Source organism: Lucilia sericata, unplaced genomic scaffold (assembly GCF_015586225.1).
Source record: "Lucilia sericata isolate MDLA Ls3-8-SP2 unplaced genomic scaffold, ASM1558622v1 Contig000036F_arrow, whole genome shotgun sequence".
NCBI classification, from domain to species: domain Eukaryota; kingdom Metazoa; phylum Arthropoda; class Insecta; order Diptera; family Calliphoridae; genus Lucilia; species Lucilia sericata.
Genome location: NW_023994074.1, coordinates 76,011 through 98,098, shown reverse-complemented (window position 1 = coordinate 98,098; position 22,088 = coordinate 76,011). Strand labels below are relative to the sequence as shown.

General features: G+C 31.6%; 2 protein-coding genes and 1 non-coding gene across 6 annotated transcripts; 2 read left to right on the top strand and 1 right to left on the bottom strand.

Moving 5' to 3' along the window:
- Positions 1 to 392: 392 nt before the first annotated feature.
- Positions 393 to 484, top strand: Trnai-uau. Its single transcript is given in 2 exon segments — positions 393 to 430; positions 449 to 484. It is a non-coding gene; the product is annotated as a tRNA-Ile (tRNA).
- A 123-nt stretch (positions 485 to 607) lies between these two features.
- Positions 608 to 22,046, bottom strand: LOC119613042 (serine/threonine-protein kinase Smg1). Of its 2 annotated transcripts, none has more exons than XM_037968986.1 (12): positions 21,517 to 22,046; positions 21,035 to 21,455; positions 17,621 to 19,880; positions 15,608 to 17,557; positions 13,616 to 15,241; positions 4,793 to 5,109; positions 3,986 to 4,727; positions 3,232 to 3,783; positions 2,163 to 3,173; positions 1,645 to 2,020; positions 1,197 to 1,582; positions 608 to 1,134 (listed from the first exon to the last, which is right to left on the bottom strand). In XM_037968986.1, the coding sequence occupies exons 1-11, from the start codon at positions 21,884 to 21,886 to the stop codon at positions 1,380 to 1,382; spliced, it is 9,828 nt and encodes a 3,275-aa protein (XP_037824914.1). In that variant the 5' UTR covers positions 21,887 to 22,046; the 3' UTR covers positions 608 to 1,134; positions 1,197 to 1,379. The 2 variants fall into 2 exon arrangements, with proteins under 2 accessions (XP_037824914.1, XP_037824920.1); XM_037968992.1 differs by having other exon boundaries at positions 688 to 1,115.
- LOC119613060 (octopamine receptor beta-3R) lies at positions 8,597 to 13,100 on the top strand. Of its 3 annotated transcripts, none has more exons than XM_037969013.1 (4): positions 8,597 to 8,699; positions 9,746 to 10,028; positions 12,149 to 12,452; positions 12,522 to 13,100. In XM_037969013.1, exons 2-4 carry the CDS (start codon positions 9,811 to 9,813, stop codon positions 13,014 to 13,016), a joined length of 1,017 nt encoding a protein of 338 aa, XP_037824941.1. In that variant the 5' UTR covers positions 8,597 to 8,699; positions 9,746 to 9,810; the 3' UTR covers positions 13,017 to 13,100. The 3 variants fall into 3 exon arrangements, with proteins under 3 accessions (XP_037824941.1, XP_037824934.1, XP_037824928.1); XM_037969006.1 differs by having other exon boundaries at positions 8,606 to 8,625; positions 9,448 to 10,028; XM_037969000.1 differs by lacking the exon at positions 8,597 to 8,699 and having other exon boundaries at positions 8,824 to 10,028.
- Positions 22,047 to 22,088: the final 42 nt, after the last annotated feature.

Genomic DNA, 22,088 nt, shown 5'->3' with positions numbered 1-22,088 from the left:
TTCATCCCTTATACGTCCAAATATCCAAAAAGTACTAAATGTGTATTTTATTTTTTTCGAGTTACTAATGAAATAAAAATTTTATTCCCATGTTTTCTGTTTTAAAAGATATATGGGGTGTAAAAAATGAACTAAAATACAATTTTTATCAGTTTACTTCCTAAATCACATGAAAAAAGTGATTTTATTCTTTATTCGATATGAGATTTTAGTTTGGCATGTCTGTTTATGTGCGATTAAACAAGTTTTAATTTAATAAAATTAAGCATGATTATACTTTTAGATAAATAAATAAAAGTTTTTTCTCTCAGTGTATGAGGAAAAAACTTCTCTCAGAACTATTGAGAGAAAGCATGTGTTAATGTAAGCAATTTGTCAACGACGTTGTCACAGCTCCAGTGGCGCAATTGGTTAGCGCACGGTACTTATAATCAGTAACTTGTGAGCAATGCCGGGGTTGTGAGTTCGAGCCTCACCTGGAGCATGTTTTTTTTATATTTTTTTTTAAATAAAGTTTATTAAAAATAAAATATTTAAAATGTTGCAATAACTCATTCCCATACACCAACCCCACAAAATATGTAAACAATAACAATAAATAAATTAACGCAAATTTATATTCTCAATGGTTTTATTTTTAATATAATTAAAAAAAAAATAATGTTAAAATTAAGCAGTAAAGGTGGTTAAACATAAAAAAGAAAATAATTTACCAAAAATATATATATTGAATATTGAAAAACTTCTTTAAATGTTGTTTAGATTATTAAAGGAAAAACAAAATTACATAATTTGTTTCTATATATTTTGAATAGTAAACTGTTGAAAAACACTCGGTAGTTAATAAAAGAAATTAAGAGGCATACTTCACTGTCCAACCACACACATACACCAAAAATTATGTCCACAACCATAACACAGCAACATCACAACGTCGCCTTTCATGTCTGCTAACTCATGAATAATTATCATTCCATCATCATCAATAACTTTCTCTACGCCGTCTCTTCCATAACGAATGCAAAGCGAGTCGAAGTTTTGTTTTAAAATTACTACTGGCTGACTGACTGAGTGACAACTAAAAGGGTCGGTTGTCTAGATGTTACATATTTAACCTGCAATGCAAAACAAAACCTTTTTGAGAGAAATTAATTAACTTGTAAGTGGGGGGCTATCTAAGTCCACAGTTATTTTACCTAGAATGGTTGTCGTTCTAATAACCGGTCTTTTTTGTTTGTAGATTAATGTTTGTTTGATGTTGCATGTTGTTGTGGTTCTGAGAATCATTTTGGTTTTAAAATTCTATTTAATATGATTTAATTTGTTTGCAAAAGCCTTAACCATGCTCCTTGCCGTGGGGAGCTGTTGCCCGTAACAAACTACACCCAAGGAGTCCAACCTTCATATAAAGAAGCTAGATTTTCTTCACTAGTAGCTTCGCGTATTACAAAGTCCACCTGTTCGGCAACAGAGCTGCGGCGATTATGATCGGGATCTCGTCCCTCCAATTTCATGCGTATACGTTTCCAAACGGAAACGGCATAAGCATTACGTTTCTGTTCGCCCACTTGACTGTTGATAACTGTAAGGAAAATATATACATAAATACTTTTGTTAATTATAAATTTCCTTTTTCTTAATTACCCTCTTTATTAGCGAGATCATTTTGTGAAGCTGTTTTTATAGGCGAATCAGCACTGCCTTGTTGTTCACGTTCCGTATCCATTTGCATAAAACGTGTTAATAATTTATTTAAATCTTCATTATTTCTATGACATAAATCATGTAATTCTTTGATTTTCTCTTGCATTTGCTGTATTGCTGTTGAATCAAATACTCGGGAAAACAATTGTGCTTGTAATTCATTTAGTTTAGCATGTAGCAGTTTTAAAGACTGTTGTATATCTCTCAGATCCTGGCATAATTCTTCACTATCAGTTTTGGTGGTTTGTTTGCACAGTTTTGTTAACATTTTTAATAGTTGACGTAAATCCAAACGTAATGTGGAATTCAAAAGGGGCTTAAAGGAGAGAAAATTTAAATTATTGGCACAAGCAAATTAAAAATTTGATCTCTTAGTGAAATTGATTTCGGAAGAAATGTTCGTTTTTATTTCAATGAAGAAGCTAAAATAAATATGTAATCTACTTTAAATGACTTACCTGCATTTGTTGACCATCTGACACCAAAATATTTTGCATGGTTTGATCTTCCTTCTCCATATCACTGATTTTCTTCTGAACACTAAAGATCATTTCATCCAATAAACCCGAAACATTTTCTATCCAATATTGATCTATTTTATCCTCCGGATCTAAAAGCTGTACCAAATTACGTTCCACTACGGTAATAGACGATTCACTTTGCAGCCATTCCTGTCTTACATCAGCAAACAGCTTTAGTAAATTCTCAAATGATTGTTCATCTGAACACATTTCAAATTGCAACAGTACTGCCGAATATTCGGACAAACTAATGCACAAATTCAAAAAGAATTGATAACGCTGATTGATAAAGTTAATGGCATCATCAAATTGCTGCTGTTTCATTATCAAATCATCACTAGATGTCAATGATTGTATGAGATCTTTAAAAGAGTGACGATGCAATTCCAAATCAGCTTGAATTTTTAACATTGTCGACTTCCAAACCACCAAAACTTGATAGATTTTATGAAGTCTAGTTAAAAATTCCTGCTTGCTGGTAATAAATGCGTGTGCATCGTTTAACTCCTTCAAGTGTGATTCGTTTAACCAATAATAAGCGGTGGTTATCAATTGATATTCCTCCAGCAATTTAGAATGATGTATTACCACAAAATCATCACTTAATATTAGTGATTCATGTTGTAAAGCCACATATAGATTTCCACACAATAAATCGGCATTTGATAAATCAATTTCATTAACTGTTTCCAGCGGTATTAGAGTGCTTGTTATATTGTGATTTATGCTTTGAATGGCATACGATAATAAACCTTCAAAGAGTGTAGATTGTATGGTAAACACTAGGTCATCAAGGGCATAACGTATTTTACGTATATCATAAATATTATTGATATCGTTCGTTTTAAATGATTCAATACTATGCCTCAGATTTCCTACTAAAGTTATTTTCAAATCAGTGCTTAGTTTTTGTGTAAAATTACTGATATTGATGTTCCAAGTTGAAAGCTAATGGTATAATAAAAATACGTTAAATTAAAATAGTTTGATCGTAAACTTTGCTTACCTCTAGCAGCTCATTAGGTGCGACTTCCAGTATGTATAAAATTTTATCTTGCAACATTTTTAGTGAAATTTCTAATTTTCCTACTGCTGCATCAATATTCTTAAATATGTTATTTAATTGTGCATGTTTTTCCAGGATTTCATTATTCATGTTACTGTCAAAATTATTTAAAACATCTTGCAGTTCTATATTGTCATCCATCATGAAAATACTAAATAGTTTACCAATCACAGCTTCCATAGTTTCTCTGAGGAAACAAATAGCTTCTAGAGAAGTTATAAGCAAATGTAGAATTTCATTGTTGGGCAGTGGATTATTGTAGGTGGTATATATTGAGCTGATAAAGGTGTTGATTAATTGCAGGAAACTATGTTGTTTATTTGGCAAAAAGTAATCACGATTTTGTTTTAGACTTTGCTCATGGTGGTGGAATACTTGTGATGCTTGTAGTATATGACGCAGCATACATACTATAAGGATTTGGCTGTTGTAGGAGGGATTAAGCGATACAAATTCATTGATGGCATTTAAAGCAAGCGAACTGTCAATGATCTGAAAAGGAAATAAAACAGGTTTGAAAATAAAAGCTAAAGAGAGAAACCAAACTAATTCGAATGATAGACTAAGTTATCGAAATTTAGTCACTCAAATTAGGTCCCCCCTGAATTAAAAAATATTTGGAGTGATTTTTCAAATATGACCTTGAATTTTTGCATTTAATTTCAAGTTCAATAAAATTTTGTAAATTTCTTACCGGTTGCTGTTTATGTTCATCCAAAATTTGTTTCGCCTGCACTATGTTCTTTTGCAAATCAATCGATATCATTTTCATGCACTCGAAATACTGACAGCAATGTTCTATATTACACTCTACTATACCAGCATCATTCGATTTCTCCTCAATTCCCATTAGATTGGCAAAATTTCTCTTGTACTTCATCAAACGATAATTTTGCAATTGTGAACGTGGATAAAATTGCATAACACGACTGTAAAACGTTAATAGATCACGACATTCTAAAGCCGAACGTTGAGTTTGTATAAAGGTATTTTCCATTTCATGTCTATTAAACTTTGCTTGCACATAGACATTATTCCAATTGTTATCGATTAGTAAATCTTTAATTACATCAAATTCACTTTCATTATGATCTACTATATCATTTCCTTTAGGATTTACTTCTATGTTATGCATTGCCTCGGGATTTGTTATGATATTAAAATAGGTTAAGAGTAATAAATCAAGTTCATTGCTAGTTTTCTGTACCATAAGCTTGATTTTGTTATAGTTCTCCAGATCATGTTTGTAGATATTATAGCGTTGAATGAAGGCATGACTGGTTTGTGCTGAGCCCAGAGCTTCTAATTCTCTAACCATTGCTTGTTGTTTGGTAAAGTTGTCACGTTCCTGTTCTAATTGTAATATATTTTTACGATAGTCTAAAACATTTTGAAGATGTAAGTCCAATTCATTTAGTTGAACATCGAAGTCATTCCTGAAAAAAAGTTTTTTTTTTTTATTATAAAATAAAAAAATTGTTTAATTTTTATTAGCTCTTACTTGTATTTCATCCAGGTTGGTTTAATTTCCGTTATTCTTAAGGCCATAGTTTGCCTTGATAAATCCACTTCCTGTTTTTTATTATTGTATAGACTTTTAGGACTTAAATGTTGTGCCGTTGTATTAGTATCCAATGATGCTATAATATTTGCCGCACTATGTGCTGTTGTTCTTCTTGAAACTGTGGTTGTACCATCATCACTTACCGTCCAATCTACTAAGGGATCATATACAAATGCCTCCAGTAAGGTTAATAGTGTTTCACGTTCTTTACGCAATATTTTTAAAACATGCGTACAGGCCAAACGGAAAGCTCCCTGAAAAGTCAAAGAAAATAATTTTAAGAGATTTTAAAAAGGTTTTCAAATTGCATTACACTTCAGTTCCAGAAAAAATTTTAGAATTTGCTCTAAATAAACTTGTTTTAGAACGGGTGCAAATATAACCAATTACGATTTTTCAAGATTTTGCCAATACTTCTAAAACTCGTTCTGTAGAACATTGTTGTGTTTTCAAAGTGTCAAAAAATCATTACTTTGACATTATATACACATTGGTAACACAGCAGGTCATACAAGTTCCGAAACAACTTTTTGGAACCAGATTCTTTAAAACATTCCTATGGTTCTAGAAACTTTCCATAAAACGAGTGTAAACTCCATAATGCTTCTTCAGAACAAAATCAAAAGCCGAAAATTTCAAACAACAACAAACTTCATGCATTCTAAAACTAGTTCCTGGATATTAATGTTATTTAACTTATTAAAAATCTTAAACTTAAAGGTGTGTTTAAAATTAATGACAGAACTTTATTAAATATATATGTATGTATGTATGTAAATTAACCATCTCTAAATAAATATTTGCCGTAACTTGGTAAATTACATGTTTAAATATTAATTAAAAATTTGAATGTATTCTTTACTAGATAAAAATCAATCACAAATTCAAAATAAATCAAAAACTTGTTTATAATCTTAACATCTCTTAAGTTTATATAGAAGTAAATGCTGCCTGATACAATGGAATTTTAAAGAAATATAAAAATCAAATACTCAAACTATTTATGAATAAAATTATAAAAAAAAAAACACCAGACGCAAGTTCTCTGAAATCTATTGATAAGCTAGCGCTATTCAAAGTAATTATGTTATTTTCTCTATTCGTTAAGTTCAAAGTATAATATCCAATAAAACAATTTAAACAAATTAACTTTACTAGCTACAATGACTTAACAATTTAATGTCTAGCTTGTTTTATGGTTTTTGGCGTATTGTTTATAAAGAATTAGTCAGTGCTTAATAAAAAAAATTTTCTATTTAATTCATAATGATTAGAAAATTTGTAATTAAATTTTTAGATTTTTTAGACAACAATCTAAACTAATTAATAAAATTAACGTTTTATTTTAAATATTAATTGAAGTGTATAGAATTTGTTGTATAGAAAACATCTATTATTTTCATTAAATATTTTTTTAATAATAGGTACACTTAAAAGGGCTTGATAGATTGTAAAGATTTTATTATATTAGTATTTTATAAGTATTATTTTTATTATTAATATAATACACCATGACATTCCCTAAAAGGTGGCCTATAGAAATCATGAACGTAGTTGCTGAGGGGGATATTTTTGTAAGATGTGTTAATTTTGTTTATGTATTTCAAACTACCGTACTACTACCAATCGTACACATTTAATCCATTTTAAAAATCCTGTATCTCATTATTTTACTAGACCTGTTTGGAACCCAGATTTTACAAAAGACAAATAAGCTACGCTACTGTTTTTTCCCACAGCAAAATGTATACTTTTGTAAACAATAACATCATAAACAACAATTATATTTTATACACATACCTACATTCAAACATTTGTATATAAAAGCAATTAATATACACTAATGTTTAACTAAGTAGAAATGATATAATATAATGGGAAACATACTTCTAGAAATATGATCTAAAGTTAATTGCTTCAAAACCTTCGGTGTCTCCTTTCATATCTTGGTCGAAGGTCCGTACGGTGCAAAAACTCAAATATTTCAGAGATATATGTATGTACCTCGAATCTTCAATTGTCAATCAAAAGGTCAGAATAATTATGAACAAATCTTTTATCCTACTTATACACCTCATTCTTCAGTGACATTCATTAGAGATAAATATTTTAATGCCGGGCGTATCCATCTTGTTAAACCGAAAAAAATGGATAAAGATTCTAACTGGGCACTGCTCAGTTAGAACCTTTGTCAGTAAGTGGGACTAGTATACCGGACTATTGCAGGTTATGCGAAGATGAGGAGGAAATAGAGACGATCGAGCATATTATTTTCCAATGTCCTAGGATACAGGCTGAAATGCCTAGGAAACAGGTTCCACGGCGAAATGTGAGAAATTGCGGGACTTAACCCTCGCAGTCTACTAGGTTTTGTCAAGGGAATTAGTAACTTCTTTCAGAAAGCCCAGTCTCTCTTATTTATTTATACTTTAGGGTGAGAACTTGACAAATATTATAGGTTGTATTCCCTTGGGAATGCACCCGTTTTCCATTCATCTATCCTTTTTACTGATCTTCTTGCTTTCTTGTCTTGTTATAGTGTTCTTTGTTTCTCTGTTATTCACTCCTTGAAAGGAACCACAATGGACCTTATGGTCTTCGATATACACAGTTTTATGGTGTATAACTCTTCTTAACCTATACCTAACATGGACTAGAATTACGCTACTGCTGTGCAACTGTTTACAACAGAGTTTCCAAGTAGGGACGATAAGATTGAATCCGATAAACAGTTTAAGAGGATCCAAGATTAAAACTGGCACGGTTGCCTATATAGCTGCTATTAAAATAAAAACTCATTAGGACTCCCTGACGAATGTAGTGTCTTCAAAGCGGAGATTCTTGATAGCGACGGAACTGGTCTGTCTTGACAATTAATCGTTATTGAGAAGGTAAAAAAAAAGATTGAGCACATAATGTAACATAATCCTAGAATACAGAGTCTCAGATAAAATTGTTTTCATGACGAACATGGAAAATATTGCACTAGGTTTTATCTGAGGAATTAGCTGTTTTTCCGGTTGGGGTATAGGATATAAAGAATTTCAGAACCCATTGGACCTGGCTCTTCTTCCACTCTTATCACTCTTATATTATTTTTAATATCAATTGTTACTTAAATTAAAAAATCATTGGATTTCCTTCTTTGTCAGTAACTTTTTTAACTATTTGAATGAAATCAATTGCACTAATTTTTTTATAGTCAATATTAAAATAATACTTCTAATTAGCTGAGCACAACTGTTAAAACGTTGTTATTTATATTAGGGTGATACAAAATATTTTTTCTAATATGTATTATATTAAACAAGCATGATTTTTATTATAAGTTTTTGGATTATTTTTTAAATTTAAATGTTCCGAACGTACATGTATCAAAAGAAATGTCTTTCAAACATCATTCTTTTGATATACCTTTTGACTATGTAATATTGCTGATATCTTCGTTAATTACAGATTTTTCTGATTTTCAGCAGCAAACCTCTGGAAAACATATGTATAGGATTATTGAAGATTTGGATCCCAAAGATATCAGGGGTCTTGAGAAATTAATTTTTAACAAAGAGACGGACTTCGCTAAATTCAAAAATGTTTAAATATCGCTTAAGGTTCACCCTATTGTATATACTTCTTAAATATTATTAAACAAACACATAAAAATTATTAATGACATGCAGATAACATGACAGTAGAAGAGTGTTTTCTAAACGTACAATACTACATGTGTTTTCTGAGGTTTCGGGGATTGTTTTTTGTGTTAATATAAATATGTATATTGTTGCTATTGTTTTACTGTTTACAATATATTGTTTATATTGCTGTTAGATATGATATTTACATACAAGTATTTATAACAAATGCAGTTACTTTTTTCACCAATTTAGATATATATTTTTTTTTTTGGGGAAAGATTATTGTTTTTGTTGTTGTTGTTGTTATCAGTTTTAGCACTCACAGTTGGTCAAATATCCCAAACGAAGTTACATTTTTTGTTTAGTTGTTGTTATGTATTTGAATTTTTATCACAGTATTTCAGAGTTAGTATGAAAGAGTATGTGTTAAAATGTATAAAAAAAAAACTGTTTGTGTGTTGTGAACTTTTGTATTCTATGAACAAAGTACCGACAGGAGGAAAAACAAACAAAAAAAAAATAAAAATCTAACTAAACTAGGGATAAAGACTCATAAAGAAAGTCAGTGCGTTTTTTTAGCAGCATAAAAAACACACAAAAAAATAGAAAAATTCGCCCACACTAAAAAGAGTTATAAACTAATGTAAATATGTATAGTACATATGCACAGTTAGTATGTACAATAAATATACAACAACGCTATCATACATTCACACACAATATTATTAATAATAATCATAAAATCACAAAATATAGAAAACACAAAAATAATAACAGCATTTAGATATTTTAGTTTAAATCATAGTCAATATTCAATCAGTTTAACAACGAATAAGTTGATATTTTTCTAATAAAGCGGCTCTAGTCTTCACAAAAAATAATAAAAAAAACAAATAAAAAATTAATTAAAAAAAACAAACCAAAATAAATAATGAAATAAATTATTTTCAAACACACAAGCGAATTAACTGGCGTTTTAACAAAATGTCGTACCAACAGTTTTACTTAAATAAATAATATTAAAAACAAACTAAAATAAAATATATAAAAAAAATTATAAAATTAATTTTCAAACAATATGCTATGGAGTTTAACATAATTGATTTAACTACCACACCATCAATTACAACAACAGCAAATTCTTTTGTGATTAATAATAGTTTAATAAATGTCGATCCTATCGTTGCTGTTGCGGATTTATGTTGGGGCACCATTCTATGGGCCTTTACCAATGTTATACTATTAATATGCATTTTAGGCGGTAATGCTTTAACAATTATAGCAGTGCGTACCTGTCGCCGTTTACGTTGTCTTATATCGAATATGTTCATATGTTCTTTGGCCGTTTCGGATTTTATTGTCGGTTTAAGTTTGCCCTATCATTTGGCCTTTTATTTGGGCTCAAATTGGGGCCGTGTACATGAATTGTGTCTTATACGTTTCTTTTTGATTATATTCGCCTGCTGTGTATCAATTCTAACGTTGATAGCAATATCGATTGATCGTTATATTGCAATCGTTTATCCACTACATTATAGAAGGTAAGTTTATTTGCACTTTCGAGGGGATGGGAAAAAATAAAAAAATAACAACTGAACAGTGACAAAGTGTTTGGAAAAGTTATTGTTTGATTGTGCAGTGTGTGATTGGAGTATTTTTACAGGTGTGATGGTATTCACGAATGCATTATAATAATGTTAGCGATAGTTTTTTTTTGGATACAGCAACTTCCTGTTAAAAGATTTTTAATTAATTTGGAAAATTCGAATAGAAAATTCGTTGAAAATTTTTTCCTTAATAAAGAAATATCTAATATATTGTATAAATATATTTATAGACACTTTTTCTGAAAGATTTCCCTAAAGAATTTTTAAAATTTTCTTTTGAAAATTGGTAATTTTGAGGAATTTAAATAGATTTTAAAAATTAAAAATAGTCAACGATTAGAAATTTTAAATCCAAATTTTGCAAGTTCAAAGTTGTGAGGTATTTTTTAAGTGAAACTAAACTTTTTTTAAACGAAATAGAACAAATAACTTACGAAAAATCAATAAAATGTTAATTGTATTCGTAGGAATAGGGTATGGCAATTAAAAATTATATTGGACAGATATCCACAAAGATCCACATGTATATCTATAATATTTAGTCTGATTCCATTCATTACTTCACAGATTTTTAGTTTCAAGTTTGTAATCGATTTAAGAAATAAGTTCTTGTTGAAAATCCCTTTAGAAACCTACGATATCAATAACTTTCATTCAATGAGTTTAAGTTTCTAGAAAAAGACCTCCAGAATGCTATCACAATCAAGTGATGTTACTAGAAATTTCAACGTGATGGGATTTGTCGTACGATATGAAAATATATTTGATATTTATCTGATTGTATCCTTGAATGCACGATCTCAAAAATATCCAATCTGAATGAGAATTTATTAGCTTTTTGTAGGTTGATTTTGAACAAGAAATTCTTATTTTCACCTTTTCAAGATGTTGAATTTTCAATGATGTTGATGAATGTTCACTGAATACAGCTTCAAAATTGACTAAAAATTGATTCAAAGTGTTGGTCATCGTTTGTAATCTTTTCACTTATTTCTAGTAAAACATGAATTCCCTGCCAAGAGCGCAAAAACGACTCAGGTCAACTTTGGATACTCTGTTTTAAAATTAAGAATTACGTATCCATCGAAACAAATAGTAGTTCGACTAAACCTCCATTTTCTAAAGAGTTATTAAAATTTGGCAGTGTTGGAATACTTGGTTCGTTCACTTCAAAAGAATCAATTATATTGGGTACGGAGGTAGACTTGATCCGCTGGCCTGATTTAAGCAGATCCTAATAAATGCGTGCTGATTAACGTATCGAACCAAATGATTTTTTGAGCTTAGTATTGCCCAAATGGATTCTTTTGTCATAGCTGGCAATGATTCAATTAATTTTGGGCTTGTAAAGTCGTCATTTAACCTTTCTCGGCTTCAACGCGATTAATTCAAGTTCTTTTTGAGTTTGACAATAATATTTATGGAGTAATTTCTCTATTCATAATCTTTGATCATTCAGAATTCTTTATCTTCGGTGGTAATAGATTTGCACAACACTAATAGTAAGGTTAGGATGGACTATTTAGATAGAAAAAACATGAAATGTTTTAATTTATATTTGATGATTACTTAAGTTTGTGAAGTAAAATGTTCAAAAGTTTTAATGTACCGCATCAATGAAATGCGACTGTTTAAAAGTGAATTTTACTCAGAAACTTTAAAAATATACATATTTTCAATTTTTCACATTTTGACTGAAATATATATTGTTTATTTACCTGTAAAATGGGAATTGTGGCCCATTGCGCTTTGGTTAGTTTGTTTGATCAATTATTCAGATATACTATTACACAGTACATTAAATATTGAAGAGAGACGGAAGTTTATTGTCAAAAACTTTTTACGTAAGAATGCAAATGATTGCGTAAAATGTGTGTATGTAAGTTTCGCAACAAACACACGTGGGTTTCCTCCGTTGATACCAAGAAATTGTTATTTGTTTTCTAGCGTCGAATACGCTTATTACACATATCAAACTGAATGATAAGGAAGTTTAATGTTTCAGGAATTTTGTAACGAAACGAATGATTTATTCATCCTTAAAATCTTTTCAGATATATGACACGACGAGTGGCCATATGTATAATAGCTTTCAATTGGTCTATAGGTGCTACGGTGGCAACAGTACCTATGTTTTGGAATAACTGGAATACGGCCTTTCAATGTGAGTTCGATGAGGTATTGCCACCTTGGTATATGGCCGGCATTATAACGCCAGGATTTACAATTATATGGATGTTAATGTTATTTATGTATTGGCGCATAATGAAAGAAGCCTCAAGACAAGCTAAACAATTGAAAAATCCCAGAGGAAAAAGATCATCAAATTATTTGCAACCAGATTGGAAATCTGTACAGGTGAGTATTTTTTACATAAATATCCTTTAAAAGAATAAAAATATAACAAAATAAATTCTATTTTTCTAGATTGTGGTCTTCATTATGGGTTGTTTTTCCATCTGTTGGCTGCCCTACTTCATAGTTGCCTGTTCTCAAATATTTAAAATCTACAATATAACACCTTTACTATATAAAGCAACATTTTCATTAGCCATGACCAATTCAGCCCTTAATCCTGTTATATATGCATGGAAAAATTCAAATTTTCGTAAAGCATTCCTACGTCTATTGCATTGTAAATCTCCCAATTGTTATCAGACATCACCAGAGTTTAGTAAAGACTCGCCGATGTCACAAAAACGTTGTTCCCGGAATGATTCGCCAATAGCAAATAAAAGATGTTCCATATCAAGTGCTGATATACCTATAAATCATAATAATGTTGATGAGTGTGCGATTAGTGGAGCTGATGTTGAAGAGTGTGTGATTAACACGAGTACGTTGCAAATCAAAACAGAACGTTTGCCTAAAATTTATACAGTTTCGATGTCAACAACATCGGATTGTTTATCAATGCATTGAAAATAAATAGAAAACAAAAAATGCATACAAATAAAGGGAGGAAGCCGTGGATGAGAGAGCGAAGAGAAATTTAGTTTTTAATAAAGACATAGCAATGTAATAAATGTTTTTTGTATTAAAAAAAAATATTTTTTTTACATGGGTCAGTAAGTCGATGGATTTGTATTTTTAACCATGGATGGTAAAAACTGCTAACTGATTCGTAATTTTATGGAAGTTGTTTAAATTGGAACACTACAAAAAGTCTTTGTCTGATTTGAAGACAATAATTATCAAGTATTCAAAGTATCTACATTAGTATAGTCTATAATCTGGACTATAGTATAATCTATAATCTGGACTAAAGTGAATACTATAGTGAAGACTATAGTTTAGTCTATAGTCTGAACTATATCCTAGTTTATAGTCTGGAATATAGTCTAGTCTTTAGTCTGGAATACAGTCTAGTCTATAGTCTAGTCTGGAAATTTCATTCGAAAATTTAGTTGAAACTAGAAATTCAAAATTCCACAAGAAATTTAAGATTAAAATTTCAATAGAAATTCAACTGAAATTCAAAATTTTATAAAATAACTATAAATAAATTCAATTGCACTCACCTCAGTTCCCACCAATCCTAAAGCATCCTTAAGATTTTGAGTCATACGGAAGGGTACACGCTCTGGTACACGCAAAGTTTTACCTTTCTCGAAACAAACACTATAATCGATATGTAAAATTTCTCCAGTAGCCAATTTAATAAGAACATTATCCAAATGACGATCTCCCAATCCAATGACATAACCGATAATAGACATAACAGCCAATGACATGGAATAACGACGTACAGATTTGCGCCACTCGACAGCATTAGCAGAATAACACCAAATTTCCTTGGATAACAAATCTTTGGGTGTTTCATTGGAAAGTTCTTTAAGCACACGTTTCAAAACACTCATGGGCCATTGTCTACGAGGATCGGTAACTTTGAGATTACATTCCGCTAGTAGAGGTGTTAATTTATTGTAAAATAATTCAGAGGGTCTAGTAGCATTTGCCGCCACGGGGCTTTGTTGTATTTGTTCTTGTCCTTTAGCCGAGGATTGACGTTCCTTTTGCTGCTGCTTAAGTAAAGCATCACGCTGTTGCCATTTCTTGTAAATGGCAAAAAGAGGAGAGCAATTGTCCACCCATCTTATAAGACCTGAACGTGAGCCTAAAGGTATAACCGAATAATGATTGGCTTTGAAACAATCTGTTTTTGCTTTCGAGCCATAGGAACGTGCCATCATGGAATTAGATATGGATAAAAATTGCATAATACGTTCATCCAAGTGTAAATCTTCTTGTCCCTTAAACAGATACGTATAACGTTGACCATTACTGCCATAAAAGGAAAGCTTTTTAGGTTTAGTTTTGGTGGATATAAATATCAGAGCCGTGGCATCCACAGATTTTATATAAACCGCTGGCTGTTCATATGTATCCACACCAGGCATTGCTATAGTGGTATTATGCATATTGGCCAAAACAGGACTAATTTCTGATATACGTAACGTGGAGGAATTGCCTCTTAAAGGTCTTTGCTGGAATATATTATAGAGTTGTTTAATTTTCTGCCAATATTCTGAGGGTTTGCTTTCCTCTATGTTTTTCTCTAGATCCTTTAATACTGCCTCAATATAGCTACCAAAACGTTCTTGGAAACTGCGTTCATAATTAGTTTCTGGTTCTTTTTCGGTTATAGCTGTGATTTGTTTAAAGTCCGATAGCAAATGTTGTCTGAAAACTTCATATTTAGCTTGCTTTAGTTCAGAGTTATTGGATTTTTTCGCCTCAGCATCAAGAGCATTGTAGAGTGGGGAATATTCTGCATAGAGTTGTGACAAACTGTGTATCCAATATTCATCCCATAGTAGTGTAATGCGTCTTAGTTCTTTTACTAATAGTTGTACTTGTAATACAGTTTCGGGTGCTTGTTCGGCTAAAGAATTGAGAAGAGTTCCAAAGCAATTACTTAACTGCACTTGGGTGTCAGCATTATTACGATGTTTAAGTTCTTGTTGGGCACCCACTACTGCTGGGAATATGATGAGTTGAGGTTGATTGACAGCCAAACGACATAATAATTCTGCTAAACTTTGCCTTACATAGGGCTCATGATGATTGAGTCTACTGAACAGTTGTGGTACAATCACTTTCCAAGGTCTTAGGGGAGTATTTCGTAAACCTTCCTCAAGAACATCCTAGAAAATGAAAAGAAATTAAAAATTTTATACTTTTATTAAAATTTTTTCGAAAATGAAAAAAAAAACGAATTTTTGATTATTTTTTTAAATTTCGAAAATTTATTCCCCAAATGATTAAAATATGAGCAAAATTCCATATTTTCGGATATATCTCGATTATTACCTCCGAACATAAAATTTTTTATCAAAACACTCTGCAGTTACCTTAACCAAGTGACATTTAATAATGAGGAAATTCTTATTGTTTTGTATGTTTTGCTTTTTTCCTGTTTTCCTATTTTAGGTTGCCTACTCTAAGTAGGAATTGAACTCGAGCCCTGAATACTATTTTATTCATGAAAAATAACATAATCTCTGACTTACCTGTAAACCAATGGCATGCTTAACAATCAAACGCAGCAGTCTCAAAGTTGTAGTGACAAAAGTACAATCCTCCACTTCATTATTGTCGGAATTAGCAACATCTGACTTTTTCGCAACACTCTCACTCTCAATGGCCAAATATTTGAAATATGCTCTCGTAGCTTCTTCATAAAAACCATAGACACCCTTTTGAGCCTGACGCCAAATCGTAAGAATACCATTTAATTGTTCCACATTAAGAGAACAAACATTTTTCAATTCCAATTCCAAAATTTCAGTAGTATTTTCTGTTGTATTTGAATCCAAATCTTCGGTATTGTCATAATTCATAGCATTTAAAATGTGATTATTTAGAACATCTACAACTTGCTGTATAGAATCAGCATCGAATTTATCTTTCAGTATATCCTGAATAGAAGCCACATTACGTTTGGTAAGTTTAAGATCTTTTAGATCATTAACAGAAACTGACGATGATTGTTCGGTGCTTTTGGTTTCCATAAGTTTTTTACCCCAACGATAGCACCAGTTGCCATAGGAAAACCAAGCTTCTCCTGAATTCTGTTTACATAGAATGCTGGCATTTAAAAGTTTACCAACAGCATATTCGGAGGAAGGTAACACATTAGCTTTTGCGCTGTCTGAATGAGCACAACAGGCTATTTCGGGCAATTGTTGTTGTAATTTTTGGAATTGTTGACCACTCGTTAGATTGGTATTATTCAAACGATGAATGGTTAACCAATCGGCCATGGTTAATAGCAGATTTGTTATAGATTCGGGGAAATAGGAAATGTTATCCTCTTTCTCTTGGCTTCGTTGCAGTTGTATGACTTCCGAACAACAGGCTGAACCTAATTCTAAAGCATCTGCTATGGAAGTGGTTTGAGCCTGTAAACATTTTACCAATTCCTCTATACCTTGCACTAAGACGGTATCATTATAATCCACATTTAATTCATTCATTTTCAACTGTTGAGCAATTTCATTAAGGGGTAGATTAATATGTTTCAATTTAAAGAATTGGCTGAGCAAAGATTGGCAGTAATTTAAGTTATTTTCTAAACGTGATTTAGAAGATAGATTTAACAAAAGTTCATATTGCTGTTTGCTCTCCTGTTGACCCTTTAACAAGGACCAATACAAACATTTGCTTAATAAAAGGGAAGACATTTTTGTATCCAAACAATTTGATTTGTATGAAATATTAATATTTTGTTGTAAATGTAGCTTTTGGGTAATATGGTTTAGAATCATTAATTCATTTAGTTGATTATTATTGAAGCCTGGCTCATAACTGCGTAATAAACCCTCACGTATGCCTTGTTGCACACTGTTTCTTACGGACTCATAAACCCCCTGCTTTAGGTCTGTAGAATTGGCATTTATTATACAGGAATCTTGTAGTTTTCTTAAAACTTCATAGTAAGAGTAAGTTTCTAATTTGGGAGTGTAATTAGTTTTCTCCTTGTTTGTTAACTCCTCGGGCCATTCGGTTAATTCTACCAGGGCTGTGGTTAATTCTTCATTTTGCCAGTTGTACTGTTGATATCCCACTGATTGATAGATATTTTCCATGATTTGTAAATGTTGTTTAGAATAAATAGTTTCTTGTGTTATGGCGGGTATCTCTGACCAACGGGCTGTGTGATAAAAACATTCTGTTAATTGTTTTTGTATAAATTCCTTCATGTAAGAGTCCATCGATTTGTTATTTTCATCATGTAGAGTATAGAGATAACCGGTGGCAGCCTTCTCTAAGTGACCACTGGCTTGTTCGGCTACATACTGTATCCATTCAAAACGTTTGCCATGTTTTGATTTTAACCAGGTTGTTATGCCGTAAAGTGTGTCTGATTCCCCACAATTGTAAAGAGCCCAGACTAAAGAGGTTACGGTACGATCGAGTAAAGCCAGATTGCTGTGGTTGGCCTCGATTTGTAAAATATTCTATAATTAAAAAAGACATGTTAAATTTATTGAAGTGCTTAAAATCTAGGGGTATTGACTCACCTCTGAATAACGTATCACCATTTCTGGTTCCATGCAATGTATTGAAATTAGATTAACAGCGGTACGTATGCGTTTAAACCATTCCCTGCAGGTGGGAGCATTAACACGAAAGAATGTTTTGGCTGGTTTTTCAGCTGGTAACATGGCATAGGCTGTACCCTCAGCGGCATTATAAATATGCTTTTCCAGGCACTCCAAAAAGCCCAACAACATGCGACAATTTTCTTGCACTTCCATAACATTTTGAAGATTTTTATAAGACAAAGGCAAACCCTCCTTTTCCGCTAAAAAGCGAGCATATTTCATTATAACCGCTTCTATGGCTAGGAAAGTTTCTTGCGGTTTACCCAAAGTTGTACGCAATTTGTGTTGTACACAATAACGGGCCGCCTCATATTGCAAATGATACGATAGCAGTTGTTGATTGTCCTGCACACTCTTTAGATATTCCACAAAATGTTCACGCTGCAAATTACAGGAACTCTTTTCAATTAATGAAGGATATAGAGCACTATTAATGTGAGCGTTAGGATCCAAAGATTCCAAAAATGTTTTAAAATATTTGGGTCTAAGACCATTAAAGCATGCGGACGATTTGTGCCATTGATATAAAGTAAAAAGTTTCTCCTTATTTTTGCCGTAAAATTGTTTATCATAGTTGGGAGTTAAACAAATTTCCAAGGGTAATTGGGACAGAATTTTACAGTAAGCAGCCGCTAGTTTTTTATCTGAACTCTCCACTATACAAAGAGCAATATCTCTTATATTGGACAATATACGTTCTGGAATCTGTGGATATGTGAGCAAAGATTCTATTATAGTTGAGCACATAAGAGGCTGTTTAACAACTGCCAATGTTATATTTTCGCATATATGCAAAAAATCCTTATTTTTTATTAATACTTCAAAGTCTTCCAAGCATTCTTGTAAAATATTCTCTAGCCATTTAAATATTTTCTCCGAAACATGCCACTTAAGTAATTCCCCTAGAAATTTTAAAATCTTGGCAAAATTTTCCGAAGAGGGAGAATCTTGATGTTGCTTTAGCAAACGTGAGGATTGACGAAAATTGTGATTTTTCATACAATGATCTATGATTAATTCCAATAAGGCTCGATGTAAAGTGGGATATTTACCCCAGAGCGCGTAATTTGAAGCCTGGCAATTCTTGATAAGTAATTCCAAAATCGAAGGCTTTAAGGCATACATGCCTATAATGGAAGAAGTCTGACAAGCCAAAGCTGTTAAGGCGGCCAAATAGAAATTTAATAACATTTCACATCTCATCATAGAGTCCGCGGTACCTTCGACAGTATTAAGTGAAGCCACAGTTTTATTAACATCTACCAGTATATGACGATAGGCTTCTTGCAGCAGCGGAACATTTTTTATTATCAATATTTCATGATAGATTTTCATTAATAATTTACAAGTTTTTAAACCACAGCTAAGTTTAATATCTTGCAATACTAGACAATCGGTGCCCATTAGTAGTGTAATAAAACTTAGCGGCAGCTGTGTGCGATATTGCCGTACAATATTTAAAACCATATAAAGAAAACTGGACTGTTGGTTGTCGTTAAAAGAGCTTAAATGTCTCAGTTGCAGCTGTATGATAGTTTCAAAAGCATTTAAATTTTCAACACTTCTATCGTAAAGTAAAATCATGCAATAGAACTCATTTAAATTGACCACAGTCTCTTCACTTAAAAGTGGAATCATATCGAAACAAATTTTCGCTACTTTATTAACAGCTTCTTTAGCGTTCGATAAAATATGGGCAGCTGTATCAAATTCATTAAGATTTACTCCTTTAGAGGCTAAAGCCTTAACAATTGAAGTGAAAGCTCCTATAAATGATCCCACACGTATTTCCGATTGTTGTCTTGTTACCGCCGTATCATCCTCCTCCGCTAAAATGTCTTCACGACAGGCCTCTATATCTTCTATAAACTGACCTAAAAGGCCGAAAGTGAAATCCAATTCATTGAGAAAATATTCGGCAAACTGTTGTAATACTTTGGAGCAGTGACGTTTAAGTTCTGCTGGCTGTTCGACCTCTAAATGCCAACCCACAATAATATCTACTATATCGGTAAAATGTCGCTGAAATGATGTTTTGTAATTTTTGGAAAATTCTGCAATAGTTTCACTTATTGATATGAAATTTTCCGATACTTCAGCGTTTTCGAGATATTCTTTGAGTAGTCCAAGTAGTCGTTCACTGTATGTTTTTAGATCTAGATTAACGGCATCACATCTGTTGGAAGGAGTGGGGAGAGAAATGTTTTATTAGAAGATAAAAGTTAATAGAAATATATAAACGAATTATGGGAATTATCAATAATTACCGATAATTTCGATTTTCCTTCCCAAAATCGAAAATATTTCTTTTCGCCGAAAATGAGTGATTTTTCACTAAAAATAAGACTACCCCAAAAATGTTATTCTTTACCAGACAATTTTATTTTTTGTTGAAAATTTTACTTCGTTGGATATTTGATTTTCGTCGTAAATTCCCAAATTTGCCAAAAATCCATCTTTTAGTTGAAAATGTTTGATTTATTTTATTTTTTCGAAATTCAACTTTTTATAAAAATCAACTTTAAAGAATGCTTCTTTTTCATCAAAAATTCAAATTATTATCAAATATTTGATATATCACCATAAATTCGACTTTCAACGAAAATTCGACTTTTCACCAAAATTTCACCTAAATTCGACCTTTAATTGAAAATATAAATTCTAACCGAAAATTCTTTTTTTCATGGATAATTCTACTATTTACTGAAAATTAGTTTTTCCAAAAATGTTTTTGAAAATTTAAATTTTTACCGGAAATTCGATTGAATATTCGATATTTCAGAAAAAATTTTAAATTTTTTGCTTTTCACCTAAAAATCGATATTTCACCAAAAATGTAACTTTTCACCGAAATCTCGATTTTTCATGAAAAATTCTTCTTTTCACTGAAAGTTCGATTTTTCACCAAAAGTTCTTCTTTTCATCGTATATTCGTTTTTTCAGAGATAATGGGAATTTTTATTGAAAAATCAACTTTTCATCAAAATTCGAAATTTTTCAAAATCAAAATTGAATTTTTTAACAGAAATTCGACTTTTTTATAAAAAAAAAAACACTTTTTACTGAAGTTTCAATATTTCACTCAAAATTATTTTACTGAAAATTTATAAATATGGTAGAAATTTCAAAAAAGATAATACCAAATTTCACTCATAAAATGATTATGTATATTTGTTTTTGTGAAATATATAAATTTCTTCAATACTATTTGCCACGTGTGGATAATCATATCATCTACATCTAACTACACAACGAATTCTTTAACATATGTATTTTGCAAGAAAATCAAAAAATCTTCTTTAAAACTCACTGAATAAATAATAAACTCACCTCAAAGTAGTCTTTAATGCCATCATCAAATATTTCCGTATATTCTTATAGTTCCCATATGCCTTGGTCAAGTGTCCCTTATAAACGGCAAAATCATAACGATTTATATAGCCCATAATACCCAAAATGGAACTGGCATTCTCCAAGCACTCCAAAGGACATTGACGCAGCACCGTCAGCATATTATCGAATAGTATTTCAAATGAACGGCAAATATAACTAACATTAGATTGATTGCGTACAGCAGTTTCCAATTTCTTGCACAGATCAATTGCAGCCTTACGATTATTCTCAACCATTAGGCGGCGTATAATTTTCGATATACGCAAGTCTTCCGAGAGCATGGGTAAATTATGCATGCGTCCATACTTGTTGCTGCTTTCATAAGAATTGCCTGCTGTGATCTTTTTCATATGGGAACCTAACGAAGTACGAAACTTTTAAAATACATCACCTTCACTTTTGCTTTTATAAACACTCACCCTCCATATTTTGCCTATTACTATTAAGTATATCATTAAAGGGTCCTCCTTGGTCTGAGGACTGAGTTATACCATAATGTACAGACGAAGACACATTGTCATGATAGTCTGTGTGATTGGCAACATGTTCGTCGTATTGTTGCTGTTGTTGGTGTATTTGTTGCTCTTGATAATCGTACATGCCCTGCTGGCGTAGACCATTTAAGGGACGCCATTCATTATTTGCATTCTCCTCGAGAAGAGCATGTTGAAAATTTCCCACCAAATGATTTTCAGCATCTTCTTTATCATTGTGATGTTGGTGGCGTTGCTTGATGGCAGTTGTTTCCTGTTCTAGTCTTCGCGGACTAAAATCATCATTGTAATCCATGATTAGGGATTGCAAAACACTTGTCCAAATAAAACGACATGTAATTGATTTGTTGAATCAATCAAAATGTATATAAATCTTTAATATTGTAGTTAAAATTTCCACAAACAATAAAACAAACACAATTTCCACGAAAATAACGATGCAACTTGATGATAAAATTTTGACAGCTGTCTAAGTGAAATAGATGCCATACCGTTTG

Coding starts and splice junctions, on each gene's coding strand:
- LOC119613060 (XM_037969006.1), top strand. CDS start 9,571: ATGGAGTTTAACATAATTGATTTAACTACCACACCATCAATTACAACA. Junction 10,029..12,148: donor TATCCACTACATTATAGAAG/GTAAGTTTATTT, acceptor AAATCTTTTCAG/ATATATGACACGACGAGTGG. Junction 12,453..12,521: donor CAGATTGGAAATCTGTACAG/GTGAGTATTTTT, acceptor CTATTTTTCTAG/ATTGTGGTCTTCATTATGGG.
- LOC119613042 (XM_037968986.1), bottom strand. CDS start 21,886: ATGGATTACAATGATGATTTTAGTCCGCGAAGACTAGAACAGGAAACA. Junction 19,881..21,034: donor GCATTAAAGACTACTTTGAG/GTGAGTTTATTA, acceptor TCCTTCCAACAG/ATGTGATGCCGTTAATCTAG. Junction 3,174..3,231: donor CACCTAATGAGCTGCTAGAG/GTAAGCAAAGTT, acceptor TTATACCATTAG/CTTTCAACTTGGAACATCAA.